The 18,153-nt window shown below is 43.3% G+C and overlaps 1 protein-coding gene across 4 annotated transcripts in view; it reads left to right on the top strand.

The window, feature by feature from the left end:
- The window catches only part of LOC138304315 (transmembrane protease serine 9-like), a 1,357,906-nt gene extending 1,347,705 nt beyond the window's left edge, over positions 1 to 10,201 (top strand). For all 4 annotated transcript variants that reach the window (XM_069244270.1, XM_069244271.1, XM_069244272.1 and 1 more), the window contains one exon: positions 7,462 to 10,201. In XM_069244270.1, coding sequence (XP_069100371.1) covers positions 7,462 to 7,755 — 294 coding nt within the window. In that variant the 3' untranslated portion in view covers positions 7,756 to 10,201. The remainder of the gene's footprint in view (positions 1 to 7,461) is intronic.
- The last annotated feature ends 7,952 nt before the right edge of the window (positions 10,202 to 18,153 follow it).

The following is an 18,153-nucleotide window of genomic DNA, read 5'->3' as shown; positions in this document are numbered from 1 at the left end:
CCCACCTGGGCATTTAGTGATTGATTCTTTTCCGCTGAGCAATATTTGTCCTGAAATTTTTTTCTTACTATCAACAACTCCCTCCAATCTCTTAGCAACCACACACTGTCTTTACATCCCTGCTTCATTCAATTTGGAACCTGCAATCCTTCCTCTCTATAAACCAAAGGGCACAAATCCCTGTACTGATGTGTGTGGTTGTTCTCATGACCCACAGCATATCTGTGGCAACTGATTTCCATCCCAATCCATTATCTAACAATAGGTGTAGGTGGTCCTTGATTGTGCAGTTTACCCTTTCTACTAAACCATTGCTGCATGGATGGCACAAGGAAGGTTTAACATGTTTCACCACTGCACACTTCAGAAAGTCCTGCATTTCTCTGGAAACCAATTAGGTACCACTATCGGTTGTAAGCTCTTCAGGAGACCCTTCTCCCAAAAATATTCCTTGAAGGAACGCAATGATAACTCATGAATTAAAATTATCCACAAATTTTATAGTCACTCAATACAATAAATTGCGATCCACTCCCTTAAACTCCGAAAGATCCCGAAATATCCAGAGCCAGATTATGTCATGGCATATTACTACAGGTAACTGAAACAATGAGACTGGGATTCATTACTTGAATTTTGTCACTCAAGGCACATGCAGAACAATCCCTGACAATATGTCCTACTTCCTTATCAATGCCTTGCCTACGGAAATCTTACCCTCGCTGGTGAGATAAATACTTCCTGACCATTTGCACATCACTGTCATCCTATAAAGCTTGCATCCATTCTTTCTCTGATAATGCACCCTCTGTAATTGCATCCATACTATTTTTCATACACACCAACTCAAGATCCATAAGAACAAATTCTTGCACATTTTCCTCACATAATGGGGTAGTCGGGAGAAAGAATGGGCAGCACAGTGTTCACACCAGCAGCATATTCTAGAGTGTATTGGAATTCCTGAAGTATACTGCTACTTAGCAATTCAGGAAGTGGCTCTGCCCCACCAATTGTGCTGAACAAGTCCAGCAGTGGCTTATGATCAGTTCTCAGGATGAATTGATTCCCCAAACACATATTGGGTAACCCACCACAAGGCAAGGACCTCTTTTTCAATCACAGAATAAGTAGACTTCGCACCACACAAAGCTCTAGAAGCAAAAACCACAATCTCTTCTTGTCCATTGTTTCTTTTCTGCATTAACACTGTACCCAATCACTGACTACTAGTAACAGTAGAAATGATGCTTATATCATTGGTGTTAAAAGGTTTAAGAGGTTTAGCAGCTACAATTTCACATTTGACCAAATCAAAAACCTTATCACACTCTTCATCCCACTTATACATCAAATTCTTCTTCATTAGCTAGGCATAATGTATACAAAGGGGGCATTCCCCCGTTAGGGGAGCCGGTAAAATGGTGAAAGGAAATCTATGGGATTTCCTTGCGCCATTTATTACGGCACTTTTAACACCTGCTTAATAGCAGGCGTTAAAAGGGGGCTTCCATTCTTTAGAATGAGCCCCTATATACTCTGCAGGAGTAGCGCTAACAGTTTGGCACTACACCTGCAGAGTACATCAATAGAGTAATTAAAAATGACTCTATTGTCCCCCTACCCTGCGCCATGGTGTGCCGCATTTTAAATACGGTGCACATATGGTGGCAGTAGGGGGGTGCTAAGGGGCGCAGGGAAAGTAGCGCTGCCCTTTAGCATTTCCTTAATTAAACTTGCTGTCACACCGAAAACATGAATATCCACCTTTCATTCCAACGGACAAGCTTTCAAAAGTCTCAGTTCTCCCTTAACTACTTCCCCTCTTAGTTCTGGGTTTTATTAGTTTGTTTAATAATCAGGTGAATTTCATCTAACCTTGTGCTCAAAAGTCAGTTCCCTCATAAGCTGTTTAGAGTGTTGAATGTTCCCAGCTAAAGTTAAAGCGGATTCTAAATCTGGATCTTCAGTTGCTAATAACCGTTCTTGGATTTTTTTATTGTTGGATCTTTCTATTAATTGAACAAATTATTTAGTCTTTGAACTCACAATTATTGCATGTAGCAGCGAGGGTTCTTAATACAGCAAGACAATCATCAATAGATTGCTCTGGTAAATATGCATGCTGCAAAACTTCAGGTCGTTCTAACACAGCATATTTTTTGGATTGAACCTTTTGTCCAGTGTTTTGATAATAGAGGCATACTCATCCAATGTCTCATCTAATCACCGTTGTCCCCACCCCCTGTACGTGTTTACACAACTCCTACAGCTAATGTTTTTAATATGCTTCTCCTTCCAGGTCCGAAGTTGTAAACTAAAAATATTTTTGTCTTTTTTGGAGCGAAAGTGTCACCGTCGATGGCCTCGAGATATGATTAGAAATCTTCATGCCCTTGCATTCAGTTGAGGGGTGGAGGGCTAGGATGCTTAAGGTGGCGCTGCTATTTCCTCCAAATTCACTAAATGAATTACCTGCGTGGATGCCTGATGCTCAATAACAGTGTAAACTCATACAACCTGCTGCCAGATTAATTGATACAGTGCCTTGAACAGTTCTCCTAAACAAATAATGACTTTACGCAAATGTAATGGCAAAAAATATGGAAAAGTACCTTGATGGTACGTGTGCATGTCACTGGTATAGTTACACGGCTGACAGACAGGCTGAGAAATTATGATTACCCAAAGTACCAACATTGCATCCAAAGTTAGTTTCTGAAAGCGGTGGGGCACAATTTTCTAATGCCTCACCTAAACACATTCCTACTATGATAAATAATTGTAAACTGCCCAATGGGTCAATATTGCCCCTGCATACACAATCAACTGCTTTCGCTAGGAAGTAGGACACATTCCTTAACTGAACAGCCCAATCTGTCAAAATGTCCACCAATACCAACTTTCAATAGAAAATAGCCTCTAAACTGCCCAAACATACGAAATGGCTACTGGTGCGTGCAGCAGTTCTTCTTGGGAGGTAGAGCTTGTTTCTCCTTCCTCCACCTCACGAAAGGGCCGTCAGTGCACACCGCACATGAGTCGCGCAACTCGGCTGTCACTGACCTGAGGAAGCAACACGTTTCACCATGCATTGCTGATTAAAGAGTACAGAAGTCTCTCCCACATTCTAGAACCTAAGCCCCACAGTAACCTATTCAGGGTTATTCCCCATTCACTGCTGGTCACATCAGGGAATGCAAAGTATTAGGCCATGCTCAAAATTTCTGTTATGACTCTTCAAGAAGTCAGTTAAAATTGTCTATGGGTCCACAGCACCTTCTACATTGAATCCCTGAGTCCCCAAAGGCCCTAGTTTAAGTCTTACCCCCTTCTGCCGCACAGAAGCGTTTGACATTACAGCTGGTGCCCTCACCACAGAAACTCACAAAATCAGATCCTGCTCCTTGAGGTCCGGGTGCTCGTGGTACATGTGCAGATTTGACAAGTGCAGACTCTCTCTCTCTCTCTGGAGTGGTACGGCTGCTCTCCCCAGTGATCAGAGCAATGTCCAGCTTACAGTGATGCAGATGGTCAAGTTCTGCTCAGCGGAGGTGGGTGGGAGTCCTGTGAGGGTGGGACGTACTCCTCAACGTCCTCCTATTCCACAGGGATCAGTCAGGGCAAGTCCTTTGGTGAGGATTGACCTGCCAGTCACAGCCTCACTGCAGTCTTGGGCGACAGCCAAAAGTCCTTGATGATTTGGTACTGGCATCCCCTTTTGGCACACAGATTTGCTGCAGTATCTTCTGGGTGCAGTGTAGACTCCTCACGTGCGATCACCCTCTTGGCATATGGGGTCACCTCTCAGTGGTTCACAAGTCTTGACACGCTGGTCACACAACTTCTTCACTGGTGCCCCAGTCTGGCATATGTGGTCACTACAACAAGGCAATGTGGGCTCAGTGCCCTCCGCCATACTTGGCTCAATGAACGGCAGCCCTCTCCTGGCGTACAAGGGTCACCAAAAATAGTCTTGCACACAGGCAACAGCCCAATCGGTGCACAGATGAACCCTCACACCTCGCACCGGGAGTCTTCACGGTAGAGCTCCCCATTGAACCTTTCTCCCTCCAATGCTCTCCTCTTCCTCAGAGAGAACACTGGTCTTGGCGTGCAGGCAGGTGCTGGTGCTCCAGGCTCCAGGGCAGGTGGCCTTGGTTTTCCTGGGTGATTTTCCCCCTCACCCAGCAGGGAGACTAGTAGGCCTTGGTCCCCAGTCCTGGTCACAGGCAGAAGTCTTGCAAAGCCTCCTTTTCTCACACAGCCCATCTATCAACTTGGCAAATGACCAAATTATGGGGACTTAACACCATCCTCCTGTTATCCTTTTCCAGACACCAAATGTAATTTAGGGTCTGTCACAGTAGGCAAGGCTCCGAGGCTAATTGTCCACAACACAATTCATAGAAGTGCCCGGAGTTCACACCTGGATGTCAGCCACAGTGATATGAACATTAAAAGGTTAATCCCAGACCCCTAGCCCTACTCTTTATTATTCTCTTCTCAGCCCTGTCTCGCTTCCTGAGATGTGTCCAGGCCCCTTATTTATGATTTATCACTGAATCAAAGAGCAGTCTTTTGAAATGCAAAGGGAATGATTTTCTTTTCCCTCTGGTGTGTCCCCACCCCACAGAAATGCAGCAACATAAAAATATTTCAGGATTCCTGTTCTCCTCATGTTTTACCAGGTAGGATTGGGTTCCATTTCCCAAAATGGAACCCAGGGTCATTCATAAAATGTACCACTGCAGCCACTCTCACTCACTATACGTTCACAGCACACTTTCAGTCCAGCACTGTTACCTCTATGCATTGTACCCTTACATGTACACATGCATTCAGTACAGACACTGAATCTGAACACACTGGGGAGCACTGAAGCTTTTCTATCTTTAACCAGGGAGTGCTCTTACACAGTGCTTAATTTGTAAATAAAGAGGTGCCGGTGCCCAAAGCCTTCCTCTTAAAAACGCGGCTGCTGCAGTTAAATGTGTGAACACGGAATACTGAGGCAGCGTAATCCTAGAGCCATCTCGGGCCTCTTAAATCCATTTAAAGCAGCTACCTGCCCCTCCAGCTCACTCTTGCAGCTTTCTGCTTTCTCCCTTTGTGACGCTTTTTCGTTTTTCCCTTCCTCCGTCTTTCCTATATGTGTCTTGCTTGCAGCAAGTGCTTGAGGCAGAAGAGCAAGCCCCGGCCCTCAAAAATAAGTGCTGGTGCTCAGCACTGGAAACAACAAGCACAAATTAAGCACTGCTCTTACATTCACACACACACTGCCAAAACACACACTCACTATGTGAGTGCTGCACAACACTTCTACTGTCATGTATTGTGCTCCATGCAAGCACACAGACACTCAGCACTTGCTTTATCCACACAAGCACTGCACAGCACTACATCTCTCATGTATCATATTCCTCTCAGCCATACATACACCCAGGACTTGTACTAACCACACATCCCCTGCCCAACTATCTATTGTAGGCCAAAGGTGAGTTAAGCAAACAGCAGTGAAACTTTTAAAAGGGAGAGTGAGTCTGTAGACCTCACTCTAATGACACAGGGTAAAAACATCCTGCTCACTATTGGTGATTACTATGCAGTATGCTGCCGCCACCATGATTGTGCTGCTTAACTCCTGGTGAAGATGGGAGCTTTCTACTACTATCAGGGTAGTGCTTTGAGCGCCACTCCTGGTTCAACAAACTACAATCAGTGAGACAGGCCTATGTCATGGTGCCCATGCATGATCTGTGTTTGCCTATGAAAAAAAGTCAGCATTGGGGTCTGGACCACAGTACAGTGATGCACTCGGGCAGGGGTACACATCTTTACTATACAGGGGACTTTTTGATCCTACCAGGACACATCTGGTTTGAGTCTCAGTTGGATTTAAAACCATTATATGCTTGTGGTTGACACTTCCAAAGTTATAGTCATTGAGTGCAACCAGTAAGAAGGATGATTTCCTCAGCCTACAATAGGCAAGGGGCATCCCATCAGATGTGCCCATCATAACTCCTTATGGTCAGTAACAGAGGTAAAAATATAGTACTTAGGTGTTGAAAGCACAAGAAGGTGGCAGGTGGTAAACAAAAAACACATCCTGAGCTCTTCTTTCCAAAACATAATATTTGGAATTGGTATGGATATGCCCTACTCCTCCATGAAATCTATTATTTTTAAAGAATCATAATCTAAAGGAGTAAGATCACAAGACATCTTTATGTACAACAGTAATTTTCTTCGGACAGAGGGTATTGTGGCCAGTGAGTTTGTGGTAAAAGTGTGTAGCAGTGGTTATGCGGGGTGGAGGGAAGAGACTGGTGAGGGTGAAGTCGGGAATGGGAAGAAGACTTCCAGCAGCGGGTAGCATTGCATGCTCTCCTTATCCTAGAAAGAGGTCAGACAGGGACCAGGGACTAGGGGCCAAGGCCAGGCTTCTCTTGCAGCCCATGCCTACAGCAATTTCACAAGCCTATTTTCTGGTGTTACTGCACTGGGAAAATCTGGGTGTAGTGAACACTGGACCACATATGATCGGGCAGAGAGGTATCTCACCTAGGGATACAGCTCTGTTTAACCTCAAAAAGAGCAGAAAGAGCAAGGATGTCAGAGTACTCAAATTTCAGCTTAGTTCATTTTTTGAAATATTATTGTGCAGGCACACATGTAAGAGCATTTCAAACAGAAAATTGTATAGATTATCTTCTCCACATCAGACCCCATCTCAAAAAAATACACTGGCTCCCGATTCAGAAGAGATGCCAGTTCAAGATGCTGACCCACGCCTACAAGGCCCTGCACAATGAAGGACCAGCATACATCAACAAACGTCTCACCTTCCACCAACCGACCAAACACCTCCAATCAGCTTCCCTCTCCCTCCCAGACACCCCGAGGAACCATTGAGCCAACAGCAAAGGGTGTGCCTTCTCACACCTGGAAGCCAAGGCTTGGAACAACCTCCCCCTGCACTTCAGGACAACACCGTCACTCCACCTATTCAGAAGAGAACTAAAGACCTGGATGTTCCAATGATCATTCCTCTGCACAGCAGCATATAGATCCAGTACCTCGAGACCCTCACTAGTGATTTGTTGCGCCCTATAAATGTTTGAATGATTGATTACGCTGAATTATTTCACACTACTTTCTTACATACAGCTTTAAATCTTAAAGGTGTGATTTTTTAACAGTTTGAAATCTCCTTCACCACGGGGTAGATAATTAAAAAATTACGAAATTTCACCCATGACAACGTTTTGGAAATGTTGTCATCTTTGTAAAACTTTCTAAAGTTGCAACATTTGTCATATTTGCAAACTTGTGTAAGCAAAATTATGCAAATGCTTAGTGAATATCCTGGTTTGGCCTGCATTATATCACAAGGATGAAGCTGTAAGTGTAAGTATATATGCATTTCACTGACTCCCCTTTTTTCTGATGTTTCAGAGAGATACCGGCGGCCCACTGGTCTGCCAATATAACAATGCATGGTTGCTTGCTGGAGTTGTGAGCTACCGAGATGGATGTGGACAGCCTAATCGCCCAGGGATTTACACCCTCGTCTCAGCCTACACCCAATGGATCATACAAAACGTGCCAGACATTTCGACCAATGTGTTGATCCCTCAATTACCAAGTGCTTCAACTACAAATATACCCATTCCAACTGGTGCAGCACCAGATTCTTCCCATTCTGTCTTCCTCATCTTCTCGATGGCAGTCCTTCTACTTGTCAAATAACTCATGTATGTTTAGTGTCTTAATGCACACAAAACAGAAAGTAAAGAGCATGCTTAGGTATACAAATCCAATAATGAGGAAATAAATCTGCACGATAGTCCATACACACTCTGAATGTAGGCTCTGGTGAAATTGCCTCCTTCTTTGCCATGGGAATCTCTTTTGGAATACTGTTGTGCTTCGGGCAAGATCAATTGGTCACCACTGACATCCCCGCTCTCATAGGAGTTTGAGCTTCAGGCCTTCATGCAACACCTTCCAAACACAGTCATATTGATACCAAGTGGTCTAATGACAACATGTTTTTCCTTGAGGAGATGTGACTTAACACCAGAAATGTAGTGGTAAGTCACGTGTAACTAAAGTAAGGCACTTTAATTAACAATAATCTTTGTGAATGCAGCACCTCTCATTTCCATGAACTCTTACCTGAAATTAGAATCTCGTTGATTGTGAAACATTCACCAGTGCTGCTTTAGATCGCCAGAACATGTCAACAGGCAAGTGATTCTTTCAGCAGGACTCCGAACACGCTCTTCTTAGACTGGAGATGTATGGTCTGCGGAGTAGTTTTCACAGAGATCTCACTGAGAATGACCTGAAATTAGGACACTGGTGCCGTAGCCTCAAGGCATAGCCCTGCTCTCATTTAAACCACTTTAGTGGAATCAAATGTGCACCACGGCATTACTGTCCTTACATATGTATTTTGTGGGGTTGTAGAGTGTGAACCTAGCTATAAAGCAATATAGCGCTGTGCAGAGGTCAGGGTGCATAAGAGGAGGATCAGTTTTGTACACAGGGGAGCAGAAAAGGAGAAGTGTCCCAGGGACGCAAACATAAAAATGGAGGGTCCCCTCAGAGTTGGTCCAAAAGCAAGGGATGTGTTGCCTAAAGAAACAAACTTCATTTCCTTCCCCCCTCAACTGTGGTGAAAGTCCATCCCAAACAAAACCTAACTGAGAGAGACTTCCTTCTGATCAGCTTGGTAAATGTGCAAAGAATGGTATTGCCCTCTGCACTTACATCGTAAGCAAAGTCCCGAAGATTCACACCAGGTTTCAGTTGACTTGTTAACCTGAATAGTCTAAACATTCCCAAAGTAGCTCCATACCAACAGCACCTTCTCTAGGAAGGGGCATTATCTCACCAAACCACCAAAGGAACACTATTGAAGCAACCGTGCTCTCAAGGTTGGAAATCACAACTCCAATTGAAGTGTGCCCTGTTGCAAATCAGTCATCCTAGATCAGTGATTCTTAACCTCAGCATTTCTACAAACTGAAGTTTAAAACAATACACAAAAATGCAGAAACAAGCGTTCATTAAGCAGATACACACATTTTATTTAATTGACATACAAAAAATATACACATTGAAAGATTAATTTTAATCAGAAGGTTGAAGCTTTTCAAAATGTGGTTTTATTTCTAAAAGACGATGCAATATGCTAGACTCTAGCATGTTACTTTGTCGCTTTTGGCCCTAATTCAGGCTGGCTTTTTCGATGAACATAGAGGTGCTTCAATTGAGGTCACGATTCATCCATACTATGTTCTGTATGCTGTACTTGTAGTGCTTTGTTGGTGAATCAAGTTAAGGCTACCTAGTTAAATTTAGCCTACAATTTCACAGTTTTTCACATTTACAGGGGCTTTCACATTTTTCAACTTTACAATATTTATTTTCATGTACACATACTTTATTAATCTGCTAATATGATTTATTTTCTAAACTGACAGGGACCCCATATGTAGATGGGGGTCTGCGGAACCTGAGTTAAGAACCAGTATCCTATATGTTCCTGCACACCTCATCATGGGTGCTAGGAGGTTTTAGTTGCATGCACTTGTTTTTACCTCACTCCCTGGCCTTCCCACCTGCCTCCACGATATTTAACTTGTCTTGCCCCTCCAGCAAAACTTCCCACTTCAAAAGAGCCCGTCTATCAGGGACTTAAGTATTCCCTGTCTAAAAAAGTGTTGTTCACAAGAAAATGAGCTCTCTATCATAACTAAAGACAACTGTTTCTTCAAAAACAATATTCTGTCACAATGCTGTATATGCTCCAGTTTCTTCTGTCCTAGAGCTTGTGCCAGTTTAGTGCATGCACCGTACTGCAAGAAGCTGAAATGACATGTTTCCAGATTACCTGTAACCAGTTTCTAAATCACCAATCTCTGCACGTCGGAACCCCTCATTTCCACCTTTCTCCCATAGGCAATACCTAATCAATCAATATCCTTGATTTTTTTCTATCACTTAACCGGTCTCCAAAAATCACAAGGAAATGAAGCATAGTCATATAATTGTTAAATGATTTATTTTCTCCGTATGATGATTTTCTTTTTCACCCTGTAAAATGCGGTGCATATATATTATTCGTCCTGTATGATCACTGTCTGCACCAGAGAAAACTTCTAAATAAACTATAATGACGCTGGTATCATTTGTGCTTTGTTTGTTTTTCATCCAGCCATTTGTGATTTGTTATTTGAAATGTAAAAAGACAATTCAGTCAGGCAAGTGATGTACGAGTTAGAATTGCAGGAGGGGTTCACTGGTACAAACTTGTTCAGGCCTTTAGAAACGCTTCTTGATGTCAGTATCCCAAGAGACAGTTAAGAGTCCAAAGTTTGTGTGGCAAAGGATAAAGATGAATTTTAATCTAAAGTGATGTTTTGGTTAGGACACTGATGAATGGGGGATGGCCTGGAAACGAACGGTGCCTGGTTTCACACCCCCATGCAGAAAAAGTGCGAGGTTCAACTTTGAGCGAACTGCTTAGATCCACTGCTGAAGTAAAGATCCCCACTCTTCTGTGTTACCCCATGATGACATTGTGCTGTTATGTAAGAGATTTTAACACTGCACCGCTGCTGTAGTATGGGAGAATAGGCCACCTCTGAGATCATTCTGGACACTGTTGCTTGTCTTTTGTGGTGAGCCACTGGTTGAAAGGTAGGGGTCATGGTTTCCAAAGACTCACCAGCAAGAATGGAACTTGGTAGAGCCCAGTTGATGAGAGGTCCATGCACCATGAAGCGCACCACGCCTTTCTATGCCAGCAACAATGGGGGAGTGCTGTTGGCAGTGGTAGGCATCTTATTGGCTTCGCATGTAAGAATCAGCAGCAGCTCTTACGTATCTCCTGTTGGGCTAGCGGGCTTCTGGAGAGAGAAAGAGTGAACATCTTCTAACGGTATATGCAGTGAATACCAAATCAATGCTGTGTACTAAACCAGGGTTACCTCTCCAGGACTATGGAAACTTCCCAGTTTCTCAAACCTTCTGACATGTTTCTGGAAAGTCGCACACTGAAAGCTCTCACTGCCACTCTTGACTGTGCAAGCCAATTAGAGTCAGGGGCCAGCCCTTGTTTAAGTGTCAGTCATAACCTAAAGACGGGGTTGGGGGTTGGACTTACTCGTATTCGGAAAAGGAAGAGGTAAAAACAGTGCCATATCTACTAAGATATTGCGCTGATTTCCTCCTCCGCCCACCCCCGCTGGTGTTCTTTTGACTGCTTTGTGCCAACGCACACACCTTTGCAGCATGGTCAGGGGTGTGTGTGTTCTGTCAAACATAGGTTTTGTACTGGAAGGGGACCCTCCCAGTACAAAAAATATGTTTTAATACTTTTCCGACTTTCTATGAGTGCTGTACAATGCATCACACATGCAAAATTAGAAAAAAGCTGAGTTTTAAAACTTGCTCCATAGTTCGCCTGCCTTGAGGAGGCATCATTTTTTGGAGCAGATCTTTGTCTACCAATGTAACGATTTGCATCAAAACCCCTGGTAGTTGCATAAGAACGCCGATGTACCCCCCTATAAAATGCCCCCTTGTTGCAAAGTAGTGCATAGTGCTAGTTTGTGTTACTTTGGCAAACTTTGCAGCACAAATCCTGTTTTGCATTGGAAAGTAAATCCCCTAAAACACTTTGACTAGGTGTGCATTACAAAACTTACACAATCCTGTCACAAATTGTTAGAAAATCTACACCTAGCTGTCTACTGGGCCTTCACATATCTGCCTGTGCTGGAGTGGTCCAGAAATCAGTGCATAATAGGAGAAACCAAGTACAGTCAAGCATCATTCCCAAAGCCGAAAGTACAAAGTCGAATGGGGAAATGAGGGGGAGGCAGACTCATAAGGCCCATGCAGATCCATAAGGGGCCACTCAACAAAACTATTAGGTGAGATATTATCTCTCATTCTGAGTGCTCTCTTTTAGAATACGAAATAACATAATAATCATATTTTCTCTTGTTTGGAGCTGCAAAAAGTAAAATACAAAGATGTTTCCATTACAAATTCCACCAGGTTGTACCTGCTGAAATTTGAGGAGTTTGAACAGAGTATTAACATAACATGATACAAAAATATAGTTACAGGAATACTGTGATGTCAAGAACATCATTGACACAAATTTTGAAGGTAAGTACATCATTTTACTCCTGTTTGTAATAGCTTTGTAAAATATATCATGTACTAGAAGATCCTTGGATATTGTGCCATTAATTACAATATTTTTGTTAAATTGTTGTGTTACATTTAATATTTGTTTTATGTATTTAATGTGGAAATATTTTGATATTATGTGCATTTTTAAAATGATATTGTAATGTTTATTGTATTTAATTTTAAAATGTATTTTTTTTAAAAGTTAAAAATATATGTTTATTAGCATTTTAGTAGCAGGATGTTTGGTTTGTAGGGGAAAGGTGGGGAGATCTCTAAAGCAAGTTTGTGTAATTCTTTGTTCAATTTTATCTTTGTATTTTTTTTTTTTTTTAATTTTAAATATGTGCATATAAAGGTCAAAACTGTTATTTTCAAAGCTTTATTTTGTAATATTTGTTCAATTTAAGTTATAAATTTATGTTTCGGTTTTTGTTTTGGTAAAATGTTGTAATTTAGATTTTTTAATTTAATGTTAACTTTGTGTTAAATAAAACCTTCTTTTCTGCTCAGAGAGAAGGTCTTCTTGAAGGTGTAGCCTGATAAAAAACAGGTGCCCAGGCTCAGAAGTTCAGGTTACCACACTGTCCTGGCCCAACCTGTCACTAAGAAGTCTTGGACTTGATTATTCCTGGTCTTCTTAAGAATTCAGAGCAGGAAAGGCAGAGGCACAAAGGTGTACAGGAGTCCCGTGCTCCACTGAAGGCGGAATGCATCTCCCATAGAAAGTCTTCTTGAGAACTCCAATCCACAAAAAGATTGACACTGTGTATTCTCAACAGTGGCGACTACATCCAGCCAGGGTTCTCATCACTGTTTGAAGATGCCGTGTGCCACCTCGGGATGCCATTTCTGATCCAACAGACACCTCCAGCTGAGTTTTTCTGCCCACACATTTAAAGATCCTGCCAGATGGTATTACGATCAGGAGATAGGATACCCTGATGCCCCTGCCAATTCCAGAGGTATGGAGCTTTTTGGCACAGGACCCAAGACCTCAATCAGCCCTGCTTGTTGCAGTGCCATATAGGATGTAGGTTGGTGGCCTAAAACAAATTGATATGGAGTCAGGTTTCCGCTGGAGACCAGAGGCCTCTAATTTCATGTCCCCCAGATGCTCTCCCCAACCCACAAGTGATGCATCTGTCACCACTGGCAGCTCCAAGTGGGGCAGGGAGAGAAGTTTGCCATTGGACGAACTGTGGTTCAACAGTTAACACTACAGATCACTTTCAGTCCCCCTCAAATCCTGGATGGAAGCGGACAAGTTTCCTTGATGCTGGGCACACTGACAATGCAGATTCCACTGTATAGTCCACATATGCCACCTGGCATAGTAGACAAATAGGAGGCCTCTAGGTCAAGAAGGTTCAAGACCTCTCTCCCCAAGTCCAGAGACTGAGGCTGAAACATGGGATCATAGCTCAAATGTCCTTGACTCATGATGGACAGAAGGCCCTAAACTGCGCTTTAGCCTGCAAAGCTCATGTGAAAACCTAGGCGAAGGAATTAGGTGCAACTTTAGCACATTGATTGAGAGCCCCAGTGATGTTACGAGGTTAATCATCATCTGAAAGTAGTCCCCTGATTGACTGTGAAGAGCTGCCTTGAACATCTAGTTGTCGAAGTAGGAGAAAACCAGTGCCCCAAACTTTTATTAGTTTTCTATATTGTTGCTATATTGGGTTGTATATAATAGATCAGCACAATTGTCCAGTCCCTTTTCTGTACTGTAAGTGGAATACTAATTTCTTTTTTTGCTTTGTAAAATGAGTTTTGTATGTACCAGCAATAACAAATTTGTACTAGATACATTGTAATAAATTGTAATAATTTTTGTAACCTCTTTAATGTTATTTACCTAATTGTGAGTGCTCCAGACAAGTATGAAATAATATAGTTGGTAATTGTTGTCAATAATTTCCATTTTTACACTTCTTTGCAGCAGGAGTGTTCTCTTTCGTAGCACCTGTTTCCATTTTGATTGTATTGTGTCTTTTTCCTACATTGGCCACATTTTGTGGAGGATTGTGTGGTTTGATTCTTCCACTGCTGCAAGTTATAATACTCAACATCTGTGAGGCTGCAGGACAAATATATGAAAATATGTATTTTGTAGTTCCAAGGCCACCATTCAGTTGCCTGGATTCAGATTTTGAATCTGTCTTTCCGTGGGAAGGCATTCACAGAGTGGACATCTAAAATAGGACAGAGGTATCCATCCTTCTTCAGCTCGAGGAAATCGAAAGTGTAACAATCTATCCGTGTCTCTGAGGCAGGAGCCCTCTTGATGGCTTCTCTGGAAGTAGAGCTCCTATCTCTTACAGCCAGATGTAAAGGTCCTTGCTCCTCTGAGAGCCACTCTCATGGTGGAAAAGCTTCAGTGGGCAAGGAAATTAAAGCCTGTTGAAAGATCTGGAGGCTGTGATGGATTGCCACCTTGGAAGAACATGTGGATATGCTCTTCTAAGGACTATGTAAAGTGGCTTGGCTGCTGATGCCACAGGGGAGGGAGAATGCTAATATTGCTTGAGGACCTATACGGTACCTGCTTGATCTGCATTCCCAGCCACAAAGTGACTAGAGCGCCTGCTGCAGAAGCCACATAAGGACTGGAGGGATTGCTGCAGGTGAAGGGGCCTGATGGTGCCTGTAGGCCAACCCCTTGAGTAGCCTGGGGAAAGCTGAAAATGGATGGAAAACTGTCTGGTGGGAGAGATGCCTAAAGAATATGCTGTAGCAAGCTTTGCCTTAAACATTCCAAGGCAGAGACAGCTTTTGCATCATATAGGTGATATCCATCAAAAGCTATATCAGTAAGCCTGCATACCTCCTGGGCGCATCCATGAATGGTGATGTACCATCACACTGGTGCCAACTGCTCGCCCCAAGCAGTCGCTCATATTGCCAGTATGAATTACATATTTGACTGGATCCTGACCATCCTGAATGGTTTGAGCAAGTGAGGCCCTAACTTTTTCAGAAACTATTGGCAAGATCTCGCTGGCCATATTCCAGAGAGTATGTGTATATTGGCCTAATAGTCAAACTAAGTTCACTGAATTCATGTTCAAGTAGGCCGAAGAGAACATTTGCTTCCTGAATGCCTCAGTCCTCTTTGATTCCCCACCCAGAGTGATCATAGGAAATGAATTGGGGTTCACTTTGCAGCTAGAAGCCCAGACTACTTGACTGACTGAAGTAGAATGCTGCATCACAAAATCATGGTTGTCTTGTTCTGGTCTGTGGCAACTGGCCACCTGCCAGTTAAGTGGTGGACAAGAACAAGGCTTAGACTAGTTCGGTTCTGAAATATCAGTTAGCGCTTCGTTGAATGGAAGTAAGGGTTCAGAGGATGCAGGCCCAGGCTGCAGGAGGTCTGTAAGGACAGTTGGTTCAACCTCAGCAGAAGACAGTTATAGGTTTATGACCTCAGCAGTACATCAAGTTACCACAGCAAAGCAAGCATTCTATTCTGTTGGGGCCTAATTGGGGCCCAGTTGGGAACATCATCACCATTGTCATCTCAGTGAGGCAACCTTTGGTCTGAATTAGAAACAAAAAAAATAATGTTGGAGCCTCTGAGAATGGCTCCTCATAAGTGGCCTTATGTTACCAAGATCAGATTGTACAGGAACCAGATGCACTGGAGTGGATTTGCAACATGATTTTGGCCAGGGTCCAGATGGATTCAGTTGGGGGTTGGACATTGTAGACAGTATTGGACCCTCCTCCTCTGCATATACCACGTCAGTGTATGCATTAATGAAGAAGAGACAGTAGAGGTCTTGAAGCTGGAATGAAAGTCGGCACTGGAGATGGTGCAGATCATAAAGGAGGTTCAAAGGGCTTAGATGGTGCTAAGGATGGATCCTCCAATTGTAACATGACTGAAGGCCCATGCAGATCCTTGGACCCCAAATAGACACCAGAAGGTTCAAGAAAAGTGCGAAAAATACACAACATGGCCTTCTTAAAGGCCTCTGCTTTTTGTGGTGTTGCCAATGGCCCAGGAAACTTGGGCCACATATGGAACAGTTGAGAAATCAGCTTCTCAGGGGGGATCAAGAGTGAGACCGATTGACACCTACATGCCCTGATTACTTATCTTCCAATATAGATTGCCTGAATGGGTTCAAGACCTGCTTCTCCTTCTTGTGCTTCCTCTTTGACCTAAAGATTTAGACTGCAAAAATGATCTGTCTCAGGACCAACTTTGCGAGTGGGAGCAGGTCCATGCCTTTGACTTGAATCAGGAGGGGGACTTCTTTTGAAGTTTGTGATGTACAGTTTCACTTCACAGTTCTGGTTTGCCCTCTGGTGCATATGGGCACACTCATCACATGACTAGGATTCATGCTCCAAGTGCAGACACCAAAGACACACCTTGTGCAGGTCCATCATTGACATCTGTTTCCAGCAGTAGCGGCATGGTTTGAACCCTGTATTTTAATGTGGGGATATAGCTCTCTTGCACACTGGGGGCGATATTTATGGCACAGTCTGCATCGCATTTGCACCACACAATGTAGGGCATATGGGACACAAACCTTAAGTCAGATATATGAAGCCACGCAAGGTCACTTTGCATGGCATTCGTGGCTCCATAAACCTGGAGTAAAGCAACACACGACAGATTGCTGTGTTACTGCACTCTCCCATGGGCTTTGTGTGGGTGTTCCCATGCAACATCCATGGATTCTGATGCATTCCCAGATTTACCAGAACTGATAATCCTGGGAATGTGTGGTATTGCCTTAAATAAGGCCCATTCCTGTCCTTTCCCTGTGATGCAGCACAGCGCAGCAAGGTGACTTGCTGCACTGAGCCACAATTTCATAATTAGAAATGCCCCTGGATTTGTAATAGGAAAACTTAGAAAACCTACGAAAAATGGAAGTGGTGCTCCAGACCCATGCTCGAAAGAGCAGAAAGAAAGGAACTAGTGTTGACCCACATGGATGGAGTTTGTATGTGGCTCCACCCAATCAGTCCCTGAGCAGAGTGAAGCACGTGGGTAATCACACTGTACTACATTCTGGTGAGTCGGTGAAATGCTGAGAAAACGTCTGCATCCAGTTTGATGGCTGGGAAAATTCTAGAGGTAAGGAATCTATGGTTAGAAATGTCCAACAGAACCCTCAACCCAGCAAGTTCTCCAACTCATTTCGCTTAGGAATCTATTTGCAACAAGATCTCACACAATACTGTTACATCTTCTCAAGAACTCACCAGAGGGAGTGGCATGTAGCTGGACTCGATGTCCAGTGAATAGAAGGGTGTTACATCAAACACATGGTGATGGGAGGAATGCTTGCAATAAATCTAACCACTGGCAATAGCATGGTATAGGATTCCAACCCATTGTTCTTTTGCCTATTATGCCACCTCAGATTAGACTCAGTTATATGCAAATTAGTCTTGGTCCTACTCCAAAAGGAACAGTCCAGCCCAAACTGTGGAGCCAAGTCTGAGCTGGAACCCAAGCAACCCAAGACTGGTGAAGAGAAGACAGCATGTCTCTGGTCTCAGAGCCTTTGTTGGCGTTTCTGCAGCCATGGCCACTTGCAGGGGTGTTCTCCACTTCGTATGAATCATCATCAGGCATGGGGGAAGGTTGTCAGAGTTGACAGGAGAGACTGGATGTGAAGCATAGGGTTTTCTCATTTCTCAAAGATGCCATATCCCTAAAGATGTAGGTGTGGTTAGTCCTAAACAGAATCCATATGGTTTCCAACTCAGTGCTTCTTGCCTAAAATTTCCAGTCTAAGATGGTGTCATCTCTCTTTCGTGTGATTTCAATTTCTGCCAATTATACATAAGGAGGCATTGTGTTGTACGTACATTTATATGTATTAATGCATGTAGAATTCTCGGTATGTGCAGCATGCCAAAAAGTCTAATCTGCAGCACGCGACCAGCTCTGAAGGTTCT

Source organism: Pleurodeles waltl, chromosome 7 (genome assembly GCF_031143425.1).
Source record: "Pleurodeles waltl isolate 20211129_DDA chromosome 7, aPleWal1.hap1.20221129, whole genome shotgun sequence".
NCBI classification, from domain to species: domain Eukaryota; kingdom Metazoa; phylum Chordata; class Amphibia; order Caudata; family Salamandridae; genus Pleurodeles; species Pleurodeles waltl.
The sequence above is the reverse complement of the archived record's forward strand: the minus strand, read 5'-3'. Positions and strand labels throughout refer to the sequence as shown.